A 15,690-nucleotide genomic window follows, 5' to 3' on the forward strand; every position below is an offset into this window, starting at 1 on the left:
CTATGCTTCACGACTGTCCAAATACAGTTATAGATATGCACTCACCCCTCTCAACATAAAGATATAATCAAAAATTATTAAAGCAATGTGTCTTAAAAATTTTACAAGGTCAACAAAAACATACTATTCCTGAAAGGGTCCTGAATCGAGTCAGTACGATGGAGAACAGCAGACAGCAGCTGAGTGGTGTTACAAGACAGATCGACATTAGCATTAATCTACACGCCTGGTGAGAATAGGACCTGACCACAGCAGGTGAGTTTGCTATCTAGAGTGGCGCTCTTCACCCATGCCTAAGGAGAGCTGATGGGCATGCAGGCTTAAGTGGATGGCTCGTTGTGTTTGAGGAGAAAGCCTGTGATGGGGCAGAGACAATTATCACTGGACCTGGCTGTTCCCCTCGGCTCTGTGGGGCTTTATTTCAGTTCATTGTGTTGATTTGCTGGCACGTAACTTATTGTTTCCGTTTACTCTCACTGCTCTCATGGTATCGTTGGCAACTGTTGGCAGCTGTATTCAGCTACCAAGCTTGAGTTTGCCATACCAACTTAAAACGTCAGGGTTGTGTTTATGTGTGTTTCCTGCTGACAAAAAAAACAAAACTGTTGCAGGGTTGAGGCGTGGAACAAGAAAAATTAGCAATGGCCTCATCAGCAAAATGTCAGTGTTTAACTGCTGTTAGCAAAGTACAAGTATATTGTGTCTGTAACTTTAATCCTGTAAATTAAAAGTATATAAATATAGATCCTGCTTTAGTTAGGATCAAAGCTAATGGTTGCTGTATTGACATGCCTGAGCAAGTCTGGCGACCTGACAGCAAAATGTCACCACTTCAACAAAAACAAAAGTTAACAGTGATCTCTGTTCAATTTCTCAGTAGGTGAATATTATCAGCACGTATTAATAATTAGATGTGATGTCAAGTAAGGAATAGAATTGTCACCTCTTAAACTAAGACATAAAGATCACATAAAAGATTCTCACACCTCCTCTTGCTTTGTGTTTTGTGCCAGTCTAATTAAATAACGGGGTGATCACTGATGACATCACCGATGACAGCAAACCTAGCAAAGGGACCCTGAGGGATGGGTGTGAAGAGCCCCGCTCTGGAGTCTAGTGGGTTGGTAGGTAGTCTAGTGGCGATGTGGAGTTTACAATCAGAAGCAGCGGAGTGACATGGGGGGGAGAGGGGTCATGCGGTTTCTGCTAATTTCACTCCTCCAAACTACAGGCTACAGGGTACGGGAGAGGGGTAAAAAAGAATGATTAGAAAATGGATTAGACTTTCACCTTTTCCTTTATCGCATCAACCTGGAAAGGAAATTAAGAGAGGCAACGTAAGGAGGAAAAAAAACAAATGCAAGTCTCCCAAAACAGAAAATGAGAGAGAGAGAGAAGAGCAAACAAAGGGCTGGTCACTTAAAGAAAAAAAAAAACACAAAACTCCTGAGAGACAGATGCGGGTAACAACACCACTTTTGATACAAATGCAGACTTGAGATCTCTCCGTTACTGTGGATTTTCCCTCGTTGCTTACAACATTGTAAACAACAAAATACATGTGGGTTTACAGTAAGTTTGAACACTTACACAAAATGTACTATGTAGAGTGTTTAATATATAATGCAAATACTTAGGAAAAGATTTTGTGTCACTATACAAATATTTCCTAGTTCTTATCCATTTCAAGTAACCAACGGGGGGGGGTTCCACAACAAGCACCAAAAAGTAGACAGCCACAAGAATACTCACTAAAACATGTTTGTGTAATTAACAGCTTATATGACAAACTGAAGTTTTTTTTGATTCATTAACATCCACCGAGTTGGCATTTTAAGTTTGGCAAATAAATGTGACTGGATTTATTTATTTATTTATTTATTAGAAATGCTTCACCCAGGTCCGCTGTCTATTATAAAAGCAATAGGTGGGTCATTCTGCATGCCATGTAACAGAGACAAATGGCAGCAGTTATGAATCTCCTTTAGAACACATTTGTATGGAAAAGTAGCTTGAATGGATGGAGATCAAAATGAAAAGGAGAACAACAGTGATGGCACATAACTGATAGAAGCATGGAAAGGTGAGCATGATTGGAATAAAGGATAGGCAGTACTGGGGGACGATACCGTCTGGGGAAAACTGTGCGACACTGCCTATGGTTATAGTATTTGCAAACATTTTATTTTTAGAAGCTGCTGGTGCTTTTTAGGTGTCAGTTGGGTTGAAACCGATCAGGGAAAAAGTATTCAAGTCAATTGAATATTTTCTTTCTTTCCATGTTACACCCCTCTGAACAGGTCTGAAATTTCCTCAAGACATGTGGGTCTCACAGATTTGCAAATACTAGTTCACAAGTATTAGCAACACCTGATGGCAGTAGCAAAAACCCATAGTCAATATCTTGCCCATCTACCTTCTTATTACCTTAGTTCACTGTAGTTACCTTAGAATTGTATAAGGTATCTATAGATGGATGCAATATACTTTTCTCTCTTAAGAAACCTTCTCACAAAGCCATCTAACTTGTCCTGATACACAACACACACTGGTTACCTTTGGCCAACCCACCTTAGAGAGATACTCCCTCATGACCTGGATGAAGTATGGCATGGAGAAGTCCATGATGTTGTGTCGCCAGGCGGTCTCCAGCACCACGTCGGGCCGCAGCAGGTCGTAGCAGGTGAATAAACAGGCTGCAAAACATTCCTTCTTGTCCTCATTCAGGAACCAAGCCAGGAGCTCCTCGGCCAGCTCGATGTCTTTGGACTCTGATGCGTACTGCATGGCATCCTGCGGAGCCAAAAACACAGTTCAATAAATTGACTTGGGTAAAGTGACCACATCTGCCATTTTACATTTTAGCAGAGTCAGTTGGTTTCAAGGTTAATACGTAATGCTGTGATTGACACTACTTGGAAGAAAAGGCTGTATATATGGAAAGGTGTTATTTGTTTTAGTAGCCACCCACCTTGTAGAGCTTGTCCTTCTTGCAGAGCTCCACACTCTGTTTCCAGCGGTTGTTGCCCTTAAAAAGGTAGGCTGCGATTCTCCTAAACTCAATCAACTCGTGCTTCTCCAAGCCCTGGGCCAGTGTGATGTTGTCAAAGTTGTCATAGGCATCGATGGAAGCACGCAATGCCTAGATAGTGAGAGAGGGGATGGTGTGATACAACTGAATATCCAAGTTTTTTCTCACTACAACCAACATAAAACATCTACAACAGATTGTTGTACTATGCCTTTTGATAACAATGTACAATATCAAATTATCATACCGCATAGTCTTCCTCAATGATGAAGAGGTTGTTGAGTGCCTCATTTACTGACTTGTTGTTGTGATTCTGGACAGACCGTAGGTAGGGTTTAACCAGAGGCAGCTGTTTCACCTAAACAAAGAATCATCAAAAGTAAATCATCACTGTCCCTTTTCACGTAATCTCCCATTTAATTGTTTCTTTTTCTTTTTGTAGTTCACCATCACATATCATGCTCTACCAAAAACCTACCTAAACTACTTCAATTGGGAAAAGTCACTCATAACCTGTGATCCACAACAGCAACTATTTTTTGATATTTTGTGAATGCATACAACCTAACACTTTTGAGAATTGTTTACAGAAAGCAATAAAGCCCAGGACCTTGCTGAAGAAGTTGACAGCTCGTGAGTGGTCCAGTCTTGGAGAGAGGACGATCAGCAGGTCGTTTAGAAACAATGGTTTGAACTCCAGATAAAACTGGACGGCCTTGTAGTACAACTCCACGTTGGCCACCTACAACAACAAGAAACACACATATGCTCAAACTGAAAAGCTACACATAATTTCTACCACAGTCGTAGCTCAGTATTGTGCTTTGTCACTGTTGTTAATAGTATAACTTGTTACCCGAAGGAATACTAGCATCACTAAACAGAACTAATCATCAGTACTTTTTTTTTTTTACCTTGGTGACAATGTCCTTGAACTGGCCCTCCTTCCAGGCATTAGATGGGTGGCTCATCATAGTGATGATGGCGTTGTCGTACTCTTCGTACTTGTCGTAGAGGAACACCAGCTCCCCCCAGAGATGGGCCTGCTCTGCTGCCCTGAGAACCTGACACACACACACACACACACACACACACACACACACACACACACACACACACACACACACACACACACACACACACACACACACACACACACACACACACACACACACACACACACACACACACACACACACACACACACACTTATATTTAAATTGGTAGACAGATAAGGAACATTTTTACAGACTAAGCAGAGAGAGGCTAGTCTTGATCAAATCAGTTACCATAAAGTCAAACTAAAACTGTTAATAGGGTCGGAACGGTTCAAGTAAAAAAAGCCAAAAGGTTTGGGCCATTAGTCACCAATGGGGCACATATGTATTGTTTGGTTAATGTTAGCCTCACAGACTTCAATCAAATGGGGGGGGGGCCCTTGCAAAACCACAGTTGGCACGGATAAGGATATGATTAAAGTAACTTTACTTGAGAAGTTACATCCCATTAAATCCTGTTCTATAATATCCCCAATTTGGACACTTCTCTTTCCATAATATCTTTTAAAAAAAGAGGAGTTTTTACCTCGCCAGTGTCACACTAAATTCTTGCTTTTGGGGAAATTACTGGAATTGTTGGATCCTTGTAAATTATGAGAGTGTGGTCTAGACCTACTCTACATGTAAAGTGTCTTGAGATAACTCTTGTTATGATTTGATACTATAAATACAATTTAATAATTGAGGAAACCTATTCTTTTAATAGATTAGACAATGAAGAAATGTATGTTTCTTATGCTCTTAGCCAGTACTTTGTTAAGGTAAACAGTTAACTTTGTTTCGCTAAATAAATAAATAAATATAAAGCCTGTTGAAATTGTCAATGTACCAAACATGGACCGAACTGAACTGAAAACTGTGACCCCAAAACAGTGATATGAACCAAACCGGGAATTTTGTGACCCATTCCACACCTAGTTGTTAATCAAGCTGTGCTCTTAAAAAAAAAAAAAGTTACATCTTTATGTTGTAAAGATTATTATAAACATTTTTTGTTTAAAAATGTCACGTTGTTCCCCTAGCCTACCTTTGGAATATTGACACGGGACCAGAAGAGCTCCAGGTGCTCCCTCATCTTCTGGGGTTTGAATTTGGAGTAGAGGATGGCCAGCTCAGTGAACATACCCATGTGAGCACGCTCCAGTCCAAGGGCAGCCTCCAGCATGGTGATCAGCTCCTCAAAATAACCGCGGTCCTGAAGGTACAGACGGACTTAATGACACTAACCATAACCCATTAAACCAGTAATAAAAACAGAATAAACAGTGCAAAACCTTACATTTTAAACTTAAGTTCAGGGGAGAAAGATTATTTAATTGTAGACTTTGAGAAGTTGGCTTAAAGTCTGGGTATAGCAAAATCAGTGATTTCCACTAATGTACCCTTCAGTCTTCAGCCCTAATTGGCTACCTGGCCCGCCAGCAGTTATTGCTCACTGCTGTGAACGTCTGTCCCCATAAGGCAGCACTCTTCTTCGGCTCAGGGGTTTTGTGCTGTGCTACCATGTGTCTGTGGTGCTTTTTTAGTACATGTGCTAGCAAATTAACAAAGCTGCAAACAAGTCTGTTAATACCAGCAGCTCGTTCTTCGGCTCAGTGCCGTCAGTGGACACTCCCTCATCTTCTCAGAGTAGAGAATACTATTATTATTTTCCCCCTGATTTTGAAACCTAACTTAATATAAGTCCCAGTTCAGGTTTGGCTGGGGGGTTAAAACTCATTTTCCTGTGGTCTGACAAATTTAGAACACATTTATTTTGGCTTTACCAGGACTTTAAATATATCACTTGAGCCAAGGAATGGTGGTACTGCTGAACCAGCACCAACAAAAACTCAGATTTAGTGCCATAAAAGGTGCAACATAAAGAAATTTCATCATTAAGCTTTGACAAATGATATTTAATTATAAAACAAAAGGTAACAGAAACCCCTGCTGTCCTGTGCACAATCCAGATATGTGCGGAGTAGTTACTCAGCATTTATAATAAGTGTAACTGGTCCCAGTTGCCCCTGTTACCTGGTAGTAGTTAATGAGTTCCTCCAGTTCATCGGCATGGACGACAATGTGCAGGCCACACATTTGGGCAAGACGGAACTCTTTCCCATCTACACACGCAAAACACACCTGGAAGAGAAGATAATTAAACAATGTGTTGAATAAAACTTAGTTGACAGTGAACGGCTTTTACTTACTGACACTATAAAAGGAATGCTTAGTGTTTAGCTTGAACTCAGTTCAAGCTCTAAAGTGCTACATCTGACTCTTTACTATTCAAAGGACTTTTTTCTCCATAAAGAGTTAGAGAGGAAACTGTATTGTAATTCCTCACCTCCTTCCAGGTGCGGGTGCTGTTGGCCTTGCGAGCTCCATCCACAGCTGCCTGGTACTCTCCCAGGTGCACCAGAGTGGAGGCCAGACGGCCAAAGTTGGACACATTATTGTAGAGAAGTTTGGCTGCCTCATACATCTTGTCGTCATAACAACGGTCACCCACCTCAAGGAAAATTGACAAAATGGAGCGCATTACCAAAGTAGCAACTGTTGAACAAGTGAAAGACAATTAAGCGGTAACAAGTGTGTATGTGAGTGCGTGCTGTACGCTTCCCAGGACCTACTTGCTGAATGTGAGCATTATTGGGCCCGTTAATGAACTCTTCCAGCTCAGCCAGGCGGTTTGTCTTGGCCAGGGCAAAGATCAACTCGGTTTCAACGTACGACTCGCGGGCCTTCTTACGGGCCATCTGCAAAAACTTGACCAGGTCCTCCCAGTTCCCTGCACACATCAATCAACTCGGATCAACTTCATGAACACATCAATCTACAATATATCTACCAAAACACTATTCAAGTGTCTTCATTAAAAAACAAAAAACATAACAAATGAGAAATCACACTAAATTTAGCCTTCATCAGCTCTAGGTACCAAATGAGCCAATACAATGGACACTTTTCATCTTACCGCTTTGGGCTGCAGCTTGTCCCACCTCCATGTAAGCAGAAGGGTCATCCGCCTTAATGTAAGAGTCAATGGCTTCTTTGACCAGGCCTTTCTGCAGCTGGGCCTTTGCCAGCTGACTCCACACTGGTGGCTCATTGCAGCGCTCCGCAAACTCATAAGCTCGGTCCAGGTTTCCAATGTGCTCAATCAGTACCTGGACAAAATGAGACAATGTTCAGATCCCGTTACATCAAGCTCAATAACACAATTCCGGTGGCCATTATAATCAGGCTTTAGTTCAAGTATGTGATTGCTGAATAACACGCCTGGCTTAAACCTGTAAACACAGTACAAAAGCTTTTGGGTTTATGTCCCTAGTTTTTAGACCCCTTACAGTCGAGCAGTAATGAGCAGTATTCCACTGACCTGCACAGCAGAGGTGTTGACATCAAATTTTCTAAAAATAGCAAAAGCCTCCTCAAACAGCTCATTACTGATGGCAATGTTCGCAATGTCTGGGGCATCATAGTTGTCCAGACGGTTGATGTACTCCATAACACGTGTCCGGTCAGCTTTAATAGCTGTCAGGATGAGTAGATTTTGGAGGTTTCTGAAAAACAAAAAGCCAGTCTTAGTGAGGGTCTTATTTTGTATGTGGCTAAAATAGCTAAATACATTTTTCAAGGTTTTTTAATATGATCACAATTCAAGGCGCGTCTACAAAACTGAAAGCAGTTCATCAGTGAAAAAATAAGTGACGTGCTTGTGTCCAAAACTTTCAAAATAAGGCTTAAAGAGACTTGCTTCTTACGGTCTTAAAAATATTTTTATTGTTGGAGATTGCTACACCTTTTTCGAAACACAATCCCAAACATGCAGCCACCTATAAAAATTTAGGATAGACAGGTAACATCAAGCCTTTCTCACCTGTGCTCGCTAAAGACAGAGTTATCCAGGACAATCTTCTCCAGAAGCTCGATGAGCTCATTGGGAAGGTCGGCAGTCATAAAGGCTTTGACTGTGACAGACACCTCCTCTGGATCCTGGGTCTCAGACAAGGCTGTCTGGACAACCTTCAGCAGAGAGGGACAACAGATTTGATACAGTCAAAAAAGAACAGAAAAAGAAGATGGATCCAACATGATGGCTTATTTTGTTTCACAGACCAAATGCGAAAGCCATGTCTGTAATCTAATCAGCTTTTTGCATTTAGAACTTAAGCAAATTTGTTAAGGTTGGATAATTTAGAAACAGATGCCAAGGGGACAGACCTGGTCGATGAGTGGTCTTCTGTAATTGTTGGTCTCCAGCAGCACGCTCGCCCACAACTCAGGGTTCTTGCGTTTTACAAGGTAGCGGGACAGACTCTTGAACAGCGAGTTTTCATTACACACCTGAAGCGTAATATACAAAAAAACTTTATCATGAGAGGAAACAGGTCAAAATTTCATGAAAGTAATGTAGCACAGTGAAACAGGTAACATTAATAAACAAAAAGAGCAATAAGACATGCAACATATATTTGTCACCAAGCAGGCTAACAAGGCTTCCAATGTAATGTAATTTATTTTAATCAGTTAACCCTTGTGTTTTAGCAAGCCTTTTGTCAGCTGGCCGGGGATTACGACTGGAAAATAGCCACCGAGGCTAAAGCTGCACCTTTTTCTGTGCAGGTAATTAAAGGGGACTGTCTACGACATTATAAACTACTAAAGTAAACTAGACAAAAGAGAATAGGAATTACCACATTACTCACAAAAGTACCACCATTTTTGCCTTTCACGAAGGAAGGATTTTAGTTTAAACTCACATGAATCAGTTCCTGGTCACATTGTCCTCTTTCATAGGCCACACAGGCCAAGTGGGGGTCTCTTTTCTCACAGTACTTGCCGACCACACGGCTGTCGTAGTAGGGGTTCTCCCTCAGGAAGCGCTCAGGGTTGTTGTTGCTGTCAATGTAGATCTTGGCCAGGGCGTTGTGGGTAGCTGGCTCCTCACAACCTTCATGAATACGAGCCTCTAACCAAGGCAGCAGCAGCTTCAGTCTGTAGAAAAGTACACAGTACGGATTTTACAGCAGCCAAGCAAGGTTGGAGCAGAAAAGCAACTCATGACTCTATAAAGACCAAATGTTGACTCAATGATTCCACTCTTGCTATGCAGTTCAATTAGTTCCTCTCTTCTTACCGATTTCTTTTCTCCACTTCAGCCACCAGTTCGTCCGTGGAGAACTGCCCTCTAACTACCAAAATCAGGTTCTTAATCACATCCTCTGCACAATCTACATCCAGTAATCCTCCAATGACCACTGGCAGACGGCTTGGGTTCACCTGGAATAAATTATCTTAAAGTTGAAACATATTCAAGGTCAAATGCAGAATAATAGTTTATTTCAAGTGGAATGAGGCCATCTGCTATCTAAAGCATTCCTTGCATCAATGACAAAGTATAAAACGTAAATAAAGCATAGAGGGATAGGAAGAGAAGAAACAAGATACAGGATGCACTTTTCAGTCAGACTGAGCAAAACCCTTTTAATGTCGGTTGAGTTCAATGTTACTGTATTTACTGTTCTGGATTTTTCTATTTAAATATAAACTATTTCTACCAGGCTAAGAAGCGTAAGTTTACCTTCTGAACGTAGATCTCAATGTATTTCTGCAGGCTGTTGCGGTACAGGTAAAGGACCAGATCGTGGACAAAATCAAAGCGGTCACACACAATGATCAAAGGCAGCTGGTCAGTCAGCTTGGCTTCCTGTAGAGATAAATATTTAAAAAAATGTATTGGCCATTAAAAAAAGATAGCTTTGTTTAATGATAGTCTGCATAAATTTGTGGCAGACAGGTTAGATTATTTTAAAGAAACATTTTTATTCTGCACTGATCCATTTCTGACCTTGAGGAAGTTCTTCACACGTTCAGGGTCGTAGCAGTTACTCTCTCGGCAGATTCTCTCCACCTCTTTGATCTGGCCCGTCTTGCAGGCAGCCTGGATATATTTGAAGTGGACCTCTGGATCCTGGCTGAAGTTCACAATGGAACCCAAGAAGTAGAACAAACCTGAAAGACATAAAAATTCAAAATCAAGAGGAGAACTGACTTCTTTTAAAACAAGCTGTTTTTTTCAGGGCAAATTGCTTGACACTCAGTATATTACCAGTATACCTTCAAAGCTCTTGAACGACTCAAAAAGTTCAGTGAGGGACTGAGTAGTAAGCTGCTCATGGTACTTGGAGGCAACCTGGACACAGATCTGCAGGTTCTGGCGGATGTTTGCAGATAGCATGGCCCTCAGACACTCCAGAGAGTCCTCCACTGACAAGGAGCCAAAGAAATTCACCAACCACTGCAGAGACAAACAGCACAAAATCAGCAAATCTGGAAAACAGGATTATAGTCCCTTTTTTGTAATCCATTTCTGTTAGTATTTTCTTGGGTTGAATGGTCTGTTTTACCTCTGGGTTGAGAAGGTGTGTGTGCACCACAGCACGCTTAATATCATACAAGTCAGTATAATGCTCCAGCGCCCTCTGCAGGAGGCCGGCCTTCTCACACAGCTGTGCCACGTGAGCGCGGTCATAGTGGGTGAACATCTGATTGCCCAGGATTGCGTCTGCAACCTGCAAGACATGACATATGGACAAAGACATTTCAACATTGTTTGAAGCTTAGTTTTAAGCTGTGTTAACAGGAAACTTTGCAAATAGGCAACAGGAAATTAGATTGTTGGTAAAAGGAAACATAGTGAGACACTGTTTAAAGGAAGAAAACACTGAATGGTGGTGAACTGTGGTGTTTCAATTCTAGATCAGGTCATTTATGTACCTGTGGCGCATGCACCAAATTCATTTCCAGCAAACGTGTCTGCAGTGGTCCCTCCATGGGCCTGTTATTCTTCAGGGCATCTAGTAGGAAGGATGTGCACTGCTGGATCAGGTTGTATTCCATAAACACATCAACAATCTAGAGACACAAAAGAAAAATAATCATAGATGTCAAACTCCTCTCAAAATGATTGTTTGGATTTCTCTTTAACCAAAAAACAGCTTCCAGATTTGACATGTAGGTGCTTATGGTACTTATGAATGGTGAAGATTTGTTGTAGTTTTTTTGTTTTTTTTTTATACCTGTGTAATGTCAGCAAGTGGCTCTTCGTCCTGTACCAGCATCTGGGAGAACTGAAGTCCCTGCTCTGGACTGATCCGCATTACGTTCCTTAGCAAGAAGATCCAGTCTGGAGTGTATCCCACCTACAGGGACAACAGATATTTAGACATAATAGCTCTACATCTAAGGTGCAACATGGCCATGATGGAACGATATAAAACACAGAAATCTGAAGACAGAAGAGGAACACAGATTACAAAATAGAAAAATAGTTCCCTTCTCTGTACAACAATTCTCTAATTTTATATATGATAAACTTGGAATAACAAAGTCAGGCATTGTCACCAACCTTCTTGGCATAGAGAACAATCTTCTGGAACTGTCCAGTCTCCGCAAAACACTGAATGACCTTATTGGGGACGTTGGCTCTGAGGTAGACACTGAGGGCAAGAGTAGGATCTACAGACTTCACCAAATCGCCAAGCTCCTCAGAGCACTCCAGCTGCGTGCGTACACACACACACACACACACACACACACACACACACACACACGGTAACCATTTATTTACAGATGCAGTACAATACATACGCAAACTCATGATTGGTGAAAATAAAAATCTGAGTAAATCCAATCAACTGGAAACATACTGTACCTTGTCCTCTTTCAACCATTTCTCCAACAGTTGCTTGCGGCCCTGTTGGAGGACAGGCCTACACAGCTCCAGAGACTCAAACTTATTAAGTTGGCCTTGGTCCAGCAAGATGCCAAAGTATTGGAGCAAGGGAGACGTCTGGCCTGGTTGGGCTGGAACACTCTGGAACCGACGGATGGTGTCTGGGGTTCGCAGGATACCCTGGAAAAGAAGAAGGAATGGATACACAAAGTAATTAAGTAACAGTGGGAAGATTCAGTTTGATAAAAGTCAACTTTAAGCATTGCATAGAAGAATAATGGTGTACAGTTATGTTAGGTGAACATTAGTGACTATAGGATTCAAAAGATTACTTTTTGAAACTTTAACACAAAAAACTGCATTCCCAGTTAATCTGTCTAATTGCTTTTAAACTATTTTGAGATGCAAATCTAAACTTGTTTTACATAAAGCTGGTGTTTACTGTCATTCTAAGCTACAGCAATCTGCTTAGTCTTAACAGCCGGAGCTTGTATTAGTTGAACTGAGAATAATGTCACGTTGTTTGACCCCTCTTTGAGTGCCCAGTGGCACACTGGCAGTACCTTGGGTGCATTGGCCGCCACCTTGGCAGCTTCTGAGTAATTCCCTGCTGCAAAGAGGGTGTTGAATTTGCGGGCAAACAGCTCCTCAGCTCCAGCAAGGTTGTTGCGGACAGCCATGCGGAGCGCCAGGTCTGGGTTCTGGAGCACATTGGTGATATAGGGAATGATGTTTTCCTCCTCCACGCATACCGACAACACCTGTAAAGTACATTTGTATTCTTTGTTAGGGATTACCATACATTCTAATCCATGCAAAGTGAACAAAACTACTAAGATTATTTGCAACACTTTGACACGTGCCTGTATTAACAGTGCACTCTTTTTTTAAAGATTATTTTGGGGGATTTTCTGCCTTTATTTGATTGAACAGCTAGGTGAGAAAGGGGAGAGAGAAGGGGAAGACATGCAGGAAATCATCACAGGTCGGATTTGAACCCTGGACCTCTGCGTCAAGGCATAAACCTCTCAGTATATGTGTGCCTGCTCCACCCACTGATCCAACCCGGCCACTAACAGTGCACTCTTAATTGACAGTGAAATGTTGGCATGTTCTTTGTACACACCCCTACATGCAAAATAGATTTAAGTGAATTAAATCCTAAAAGTGTACTTGTCTCATACCTAAATTACACAGAGGGATTGTCGCATATAGTGGCACATTTTTGTGAATGTGTGTGTGTGTGCGCGTGAGCAATACACTGAGCTGTACATGGTACACCTGCAGGTAAAAGCCAAGAGCAATAACATTAGATTGTGAAGTCTGCTTGCCAAGCTTAACCCTCCTGCTGTGACTGTCACATGCTGCCTGACACCAAAGATGCTGCTACAGTCTGTTATTATCAGAGATTGGGTCGGTCAAGGTCACCCAACAACACCTACGCTACTACACTGACAGACAAAAGCACTGACATACCACAAGGAGAGTGAATTACCAACAAACTTCAGCAATTACAGACCAACTTAAGCAAAAATATATTATGAGGTATCCAGTCATCTGATGTCAACTTTCAATTCAAATAAGAAGCAATCTGAAAGATGTAATTTCTTTTGACTGTCAGATCTTGAAGAGCCTTTGCTAGGGTCTTTCAAACGATGCTTATTTTTAAACATTTATTATTACAATTTCACACTATTAGATAAATGAAAGGCCAGAGTATGTGACATTTTTGAAAATAATTAGAGAACCATTGTATTATAATACCTGTCCTTTCCTGTTGACTCCAATGATACCCGCAGTAGGCTCATGGGGGGCAGTGACAAAAATGGTCTCCCCACTGATCCGATTCATGTAGATACAAGTTCCAGTCTCCAGGTCATAGAGGTGGATGTAGCCATATTTGGTGATGAGAAAGACTACATCTTGCTTGGAACTGATCTAGGTGTACAGAAAGAGTAATCTGGTTACAAAGTGTAAATTATAAACAAATAGATCATTATTAAAGTGCAAGACATTGAACCCAAAGCTAATGCAGTATTGTCAGGTCCCACTCTGACCTGGCAATGCCCCTCCGTGTTACACACTGAGGGGCAGGGTTTCTGCTGTTTTCACAGAGTCAAATGTAAGACTTTTTTGAAACCATTATGAGTGAAATTTAAGACGTAGATCACAACATATATAAATATTTGTGGAGCTGTTGTGGAGGTAGTGCTAGGGTCAGGGCTGGAGACCCTCACAGCAGATAGAGGTTTCTCACTTTTTGCATGAGACTCTAGCGCACATACGCCCAATGTTCTCAGTTTAAATTACATTTCTTGCATAAGAAGCCCTAAATTCAGTTTTTTTCAAGTCAAGTATTGCTAAACTTGCACTTCCCCATTGCCGAAGAATATAAAAAAAAAGTACACTTGTGGTACAATCGGTAAGAGACTTGCGCTAATAACACGAAAGCTGATTGGCTGCAATATTAGTTGCATATTGGTCTCATTTGTAGTTGTAATACAGCAAATTATATTTGGACTAACAAAAGAGAGAACTACAACACCCTGGAATAAAAAAACTAAACAATTATCATTCTAAAGCGTATTAGAGGTAGTGCTACATGGACATAGGAAAATTAAGACCTGTTTAAAATCACTTAAGAACTAAAACACAATATTTAAGCAAATGTAAGACTGTTAAGGAAACCCTGTAAATACCTCAATATCTAAATCTACCCCAAATCTAAACAATTCTTGATAACACCCCTTATATACCCCAAAACAGCCCTTATCTCAATCCTAAAGGCAATGATGAACCAGTGGGAAACATGGTTTTCAATCAGGAGGAAATCTTGTTTCAAGTACAGGCTCTAAATGTCTTCTCCTGAGTAGTTTTTGTACCTGCATGGCAACAGGAAAGTCATTCTGAGCTTCTGGAGGAAAGAAAACGTCCACAGCTTTCTTTGGAAATGGCTGGTTCCCAGTCGGTGGAGTCCCTACTTCAATGATATGCAGCTAGAAGCAAAAAGACAATGAGATAGATTGTGTTACAAGGGCCCGTGGAATTTCTTTTGCAATGTAACAACTTTGATTTGATTTCATCCTGAATGCTTATTTATTTTCACTTTTCAAATGAGTGTTTCCTGAGACTTTGTAGTACTAGTAAATCTTACCTTTCCTCCTGCCTGTCCTCGCACTGCAAAGCAGAACAGGGTTGACTCTTCAGTGTTTCCTTCCATCTTGAACTGTGCAAAGCCGGCGGCATGCCCCTCAATGGGCTGAGACACTTTCCTGTCCACTGAGTACAGCTGCATGGCTCCAACAACACGGTTTTGCTAAAGAGAGAAAGCCCACAAGTTAACCCAAAAGCATTTGTGATTTATAGTCGCATTAGGATTTCTTGGGGTTTTATTGATTATTTAACACCTCTGCCTACAGCATCACAAAGAAGACTGAAGTCTCTGATGAAATCTGCTGTTTTATAACACAAACCTAACCTGCAATATTTAATACAAATATATCTTTACATTACACAGATCACAGACATTTAAATTTTTTTTAAATTACACTGTATGTTTGGTGAAACTATATATACACACCACCAAATTGCCTGTCACAAAAGCTTGATTTGGTACAGTCAGATGGCTGAGAGGCTACTCTATATTTTTGAATGGTCTTAATGCTTTATGATTTAAGAAAGTCCTCTTCAAAAGTAGACGCTACTTTGTATAAAAAGTTTGCAAAAAAGGAGTGTTTTGTATTGTACTGGAACTACACTCAGTGCTGGAATTTTTTTTAGATTTCCTTTTTAATTAAATACAGCACAATAAAACAGTCATTTTTCCCAGAACTTGTTAGAAGTCACATATATATATACACACACATACATATATATAT

General features: G+C 40.9%; 1 protein-coding gene across 7 annotated transcripts in view; it reads right to left on the reverse strand.

The window, feature by feature from the left end:
- LOC117942087 (clathrin heavy chain 1-like) overlaps positions 1-15,690 on the reverse strand; it is a 30,510-nt gene that overhangs the window by 4,577 nt on the left and 10,243 nt on the right. For 4 of the 7 annotated variants that reach the window (XM_034867397.1, XM_034867396.1, XM_034867401.1 and 1 more), the window contains 28 exons: positions 14,967-15,128; positions 14,695-14,808; positions 13,577-13,750; positions 12,376-12,573; positions 11,792-11,992; positions 11,486-11,638; positions 11,157-11,279; positions 10,855-10,992; positions 10,485-10,649; positions 10,195-10,375; positions 9,926-10,089; positions 9,659-9,784; positions 9,215-9,357; positions 8,838-9,072; positions 8,299-8,421; positions 7,955-8,100; positions 7,454-7,637; positions 7,049-7,241; positions 6,705-6,862; positions 6,419-6,583; positions 6,106-6,213; positions 5,117-5,284; positions 3,946-4,095; positions 3,642-3,773; positions 3,279-3,389; positions 2,972-3,142; positions 2,572-2,793; positions 1,291-1,311 (listed from right to left, as the gene is read on the reverse strand). In XM_034867397.1, the coding sequence (XP_034723288.1) occupies positions 1,291-1,311; positions 2,572-2,793; positions 2,972-3,142; positions 3,279-3,389; positions 3,642-3,773; positions 3,946-4,095; positions 5,117-5,284; positions 6,106-6,213; positions 6,419-6,583; positions 6,705-6,862; positions 7,049-7,241; positions 7,454-7,637; positions 7,955-8,100; positions 8,299-8,421; positions 8,838-9,072; positions 9,215-9,357; positions 9,659-9,784; positions 9,926-10,089; positions 10,195-10,375; positions 10,485-10,649; positions 10,855-10,992; positions 11,157-11,279; positions 11,486-11,638; positions 11,792-11,992; positions 12,376-12,573; positions 13,577-13,750; positions 14,695-14,808; positions 14,967-15,128 (4,329 nt within the window). The remainder of the gene's footprint in view (positions 1-1,290; positions 1,312-2,571; positions 2,794-2,971; positions 3,143-3,278; positions 3,390-3,641; positions 3,774-3,945; positions 4,096-5,116; positions 5,285-6,105; positions 6,214-6,418; positions 6,584-6,704; positions 6,863-7,048; positions 7,242-7,453; positions 7,638-7,954; positions 8,101-8,298; positions 8,422-8,837; positions 9,073-9,214; positions 9,358-9,658; positions 9,785-9,925; positions 10,090-10,194; positions 10,376-10,484; positions 10,650-10,854; positions 10,993-11,156; positions 11,280-11,485; positions 11,639-11,791; positions 11,993-12,375; positions 12,574-13,576; positions 13,751-14,694; positions 14,809-14,966; positions 15,129-15,690) is intronic. The other 3 variants (XM_034867399.1, XM_034867398.1, XM_034867402.1) reach the window with 1 other exon arrangement.

The sequence above is a fragment of the Etheostoma cragini genome, chromosome 3 (genome assembly GCF_013103735.1).
Source record: "Etheostoma cragini isolate CJK2018 chromosome 3, CSU_Ecrag_1.0, whole genome shotgun sequence".
NCBI lineage: Eukaryota > Metazoa > Chordata > Actinopteri > Perciformes > Percidae > Etheostoma > Etheostoma cragini.